The following is a 3,512-nucleotide window of genomic DNA, read 5'->3' as shown; positions in this document are numbered from 1 at the left end:
CTACAATGTAGAAAAAAAGTATTAATAATTCCATATTTGTTAATACACAATTAACAATGATCCAATGGTATAACACTGACAATAGCCACTCTGCATTATAATTATTTATTCCTTTTGATAGGCTACTTTTACTAAGATTTGTAACAAATACTTCTGATATTATTTTTAAATCTTTTACTTGCGATTTTTAAACTGTGATATCGCTTCTTTTGCTTAAGTAAAACATTTTTTTTACCACTGTTGTTGTTGTAAAGTAGAATATATATAAATGTATATATACAGTACAAGTGAAAAGTTTGGACACACCTTCTCATTCAACTACTTTGAAGAATGTAAAATATAAAACATATTCTGGTTTGTTGAGCATTTGTTTTGTTTACCACATAATTCCATATGTGTTCCTTCATAGTTTGGATGTCTTCAATATTAATCTACAATGTAAACTTTTGAAAAAAAAAATAAAATAAAGAAAAACCATTGAATGAGAAGGTGTGTCCAAACTTTTGACTGGTATCCAAAATATGATATATATAAAACACTCCCAGGGCCTGTACTCATAGTCTATTCAGTAATGGTGAATGTATATATATAAATATATATGTTCTCCAGTGATTAGTCAGTCTATTGTGTTTTCCTGTGAGCTGTGAGGGAACAGGTTCGGCCCTTTTTGCAGGTACAGTGTACTGTTGCTCCCCGGAGTAAAGCCTGGTAACTGCACACTCTTGTTCCTCCCTGTGAGAAGAGGAAACTGCAGGTTTCTGTTGGGTGGAGAGCTAAAAAAAAAAAGGGGTGGAGGAGGAGAGCGGGAGGGCTGGAGAGCAGTGCATGGTTTCAGGCTGGACATCTGTCGCTTGTGCGTATTTTCTCTTTCTAGGCCGGCTCTCTGGGTTAGTGAATGGAGCCAGTGACCTGTCAGTCTTGACTGATGGGACCCCGTGTGTGGGAAAATCCTGCAGCCAAAGAGTTGGAGCATTCACATGCTAATTGAGCCAGGATAAAAAGAGGGCCGTGCCGCGCCGAGCGCCCTAGAGACTCACAGTGGAGGAGGCAGGAGCAGGACCAGACCCAAACATGACCGCTTCATCCATTACGCACAACGTGGGGAGGCCTCCCAGCGCCAAGGAGGAGAGGAAGGTACCTCACACTTGGATATATAGATGGATTTTTTCATTTTATATAATAATCTTTTAGGATATCCAGCGTGGACCACTTTGTCCTCGCTTTCTCCAGCATGGTGCCTCTCCATCCCTCGCTTTCTCCTTCTTTACTTTTTTTTTTGCTTTTCTCCCATCCTTACAGATGAGGAAGCCACTCATTGAGAGGAAACGACGAGAGAGGATAAACAGCTGTTTGGATCAGCTGAAGGAAACTGTGATCGGAGCCTTCAGACTCGATGTGAGTATGTTCCTCATGCTTTATCTCCTCTGTAGGATAACCACATAACAGTGGAGGATGAATGAAGTTAACATCAAGGGCTGCTCGTGTCTCAACAGCAATCCAAGCTGGAAAAAGCCGACATTCTGGAGATGACAGTGAAGCATCTGCAAAACATCCAGAGCAGTAAACTCAATGGTGAGGAGCACGTGTAGTTTTGAGTCATATATGTGGGTCTATGTAATAATAAATAATAATCAATCCTTTATAATATGTACTGTGGATGATATATTTTGTAACAACAGCTGTTATCTCAAGCATTAATGTTCTTTCTTGGGTTAAAAAAATGTGTTATACAAAGTTAAATATGCCATAAAATAGTCTGACATCCCTACTGTCGTGAAATAATCTCAGTGGCAAAATGTATTCAGCTGTAAAGTTGATATTTTGTTTATTTTATTCATAGTTAATTGAAATTGTGTTGTAAAAGTGTCACTGTGCATCCTCCTGATGGGAAAGAAGCAACAGTTGATGCTGTTTTCCTGGATGCATGTTGAGCTGTCACCACCACCAGAGGCTGCTATAGCTTCACTTGCCTCACCCTCCCTCCCTCTTTTTCTCTCTCCCCCACAGACCCCACACTAGGCCTGGAGGCCCAGCAGAAATACAGCACAGGTTACATCCAGTGCATGCACGAGGTCCACAACATGCTCCTCACCTGCGAGTGGATGGACAAGACCCTTGGCTCCCGCCTGCTCAACCACCTGCTCAAGTCCCTGCCCAGGTCCACCGACGACAAGCGCCCCCTCCAGGCCTCACCCAGACGGGATGTGCCTCACCCCGGCACGCCCCTCAGAGGAGACCCCCTCGCTGGGAGGCAGATCCAGAGAGAAAGCCCCACCTGTAATGCGGCCGGACGCCTAGAGAGGCCGGCGCTCCACAGCTCCCGCCTGGGGATGCTGGAGATGTGGAGGCCGTGGTGAACTTGTGGATCCTGGTTCTCCATTTGTTAGTCCACCCTCTGTTATGTATCTTATAGATATGCTGCTCAAAAGACAAACGTGGGGCAGTTTTGTTCCCAGTGGTTATTATTGTAGGTGTTCTATAATGATTCTATTCTCGTAGCCTGCATTGTAGAAGGCTCTTATTAATCTTTCTTGTATTTATTGTATTAACAGCTTTATTTATTTTGATATTATAAAGCACGACTTTTGCTACTTAGACCTGCACTTGCTCGGCATTGCATAGATTTTTCTGTCTTTCTCCTTTTGCTGTATGATTAACACAAACATTAATAAGAATAAAAGTGATTGTGCATTCTTGAGATTTTGCTCATCTTTGTGAACAATCGGGTTCATCTACAGCCGCTGTCGTAAATGATGTTTGGAAATGTCTGCCAGTGCAGAAGGACCAGTCATGAGTCCTTCACATTTAACAACTTTATCCAAAGAGACACAAACTATTTAAGATGATTTACTACTGGAATCCTACAAATATAAATATGGAAATATAACCAGCCTGGCTTTTTATTGTTGAAGCATTAGTTAGAGATAGAATCAACAGTACTGTTTCTGTAAAAAGAGATATAGCCAAGAGACTAACCTTTTACAGTCAGTTAACATTTTTGTGAACACTATTAAAGCTGCATTTATCAGTATTTGTTATATACAATTTATATCAAATGTTGTATAATGACTCAGGGGTTAGTCCAAGCAAATTATGACCAAATTCTGCAGCTCAATGCATCTCTTTATTCTCTTTTAGCTCATTGTTTCACTGGCTGCCACTGCAAATACAGAGCAGTGCAGTCTCACTGTGTTCGCAGCAGCACACAGGTGTTTTCAGTAAATAAACTCAGGTGACCTCACAACCTTCCCAGCAATGAATGTCAGACAAACAATGTTAGCTACTAAGTATAGCCTCGCTCTGTTTGGGTGGAGAAAAGGCGGAGCTAAAGGGAAAGTGAATATAGGCCATATTTTCCTCATTCTGACTGGTCATAGTAGGAAAAGCACAGGTAACAATGGCTCTGTTCTATTCAACTGTCCCAGTCAGTCATGCCAGTGTGACGGTGAGTCAGCATGCACATTACCAGCACGCTGAAACTGAAGCAGCTAAATGGAATTTAGCCATCATTC

General features: G+C 41.6%; 1 protein-coding gene across 1 annotated transcript; it reads left to right on the top strand.

Moving 5' to 3' along the window:
• The first annotated feature begins 1,071 nt into the window (after positions 1 to 1,071).
• Positions 1,072 to 2,357, top strand: her8.2 (hairy-related 8.2). The gene is made up of 4 exons (XM_054604854.1): positions 1,072 to 1,134; positions 1,300 to 1,395; positions 1,494 to 1,572; positions 2,008 to 2,357. The coding sequence occupies exons 1-4, from the start codon at positions 1,072 to 1,074 to the stop codon at positions 2,355 to 2,357; spliced, it is 588 nt and encodes a 195-aa protein (XP_054460829.1).
• Positions 2,358 to 3,512: the final 1,155 nt, after the last annotated feature.

The sequence above is a fragment of the Anoplopoma fimbria genome, chromosome 1 (assembly GCF_027596085.1).
Source record: "Anoplopoma fimbria isolate UVic2021 breed Golden Eagle Sablefish chromosome 1, Afim_UVic_2022, whole genome shotgun sequence".
Taxonomy (NCBI): domain Eukaryota; kingdom Metazoa; phylum Chordata; class Actinopteri; order Perciformes; family Anoplopomatidae; genus Anoplopoma; species Anoplopoma fimbria.
This window is presented reverse-complemented; position numbering and strand designations above follow the sequence as displayed.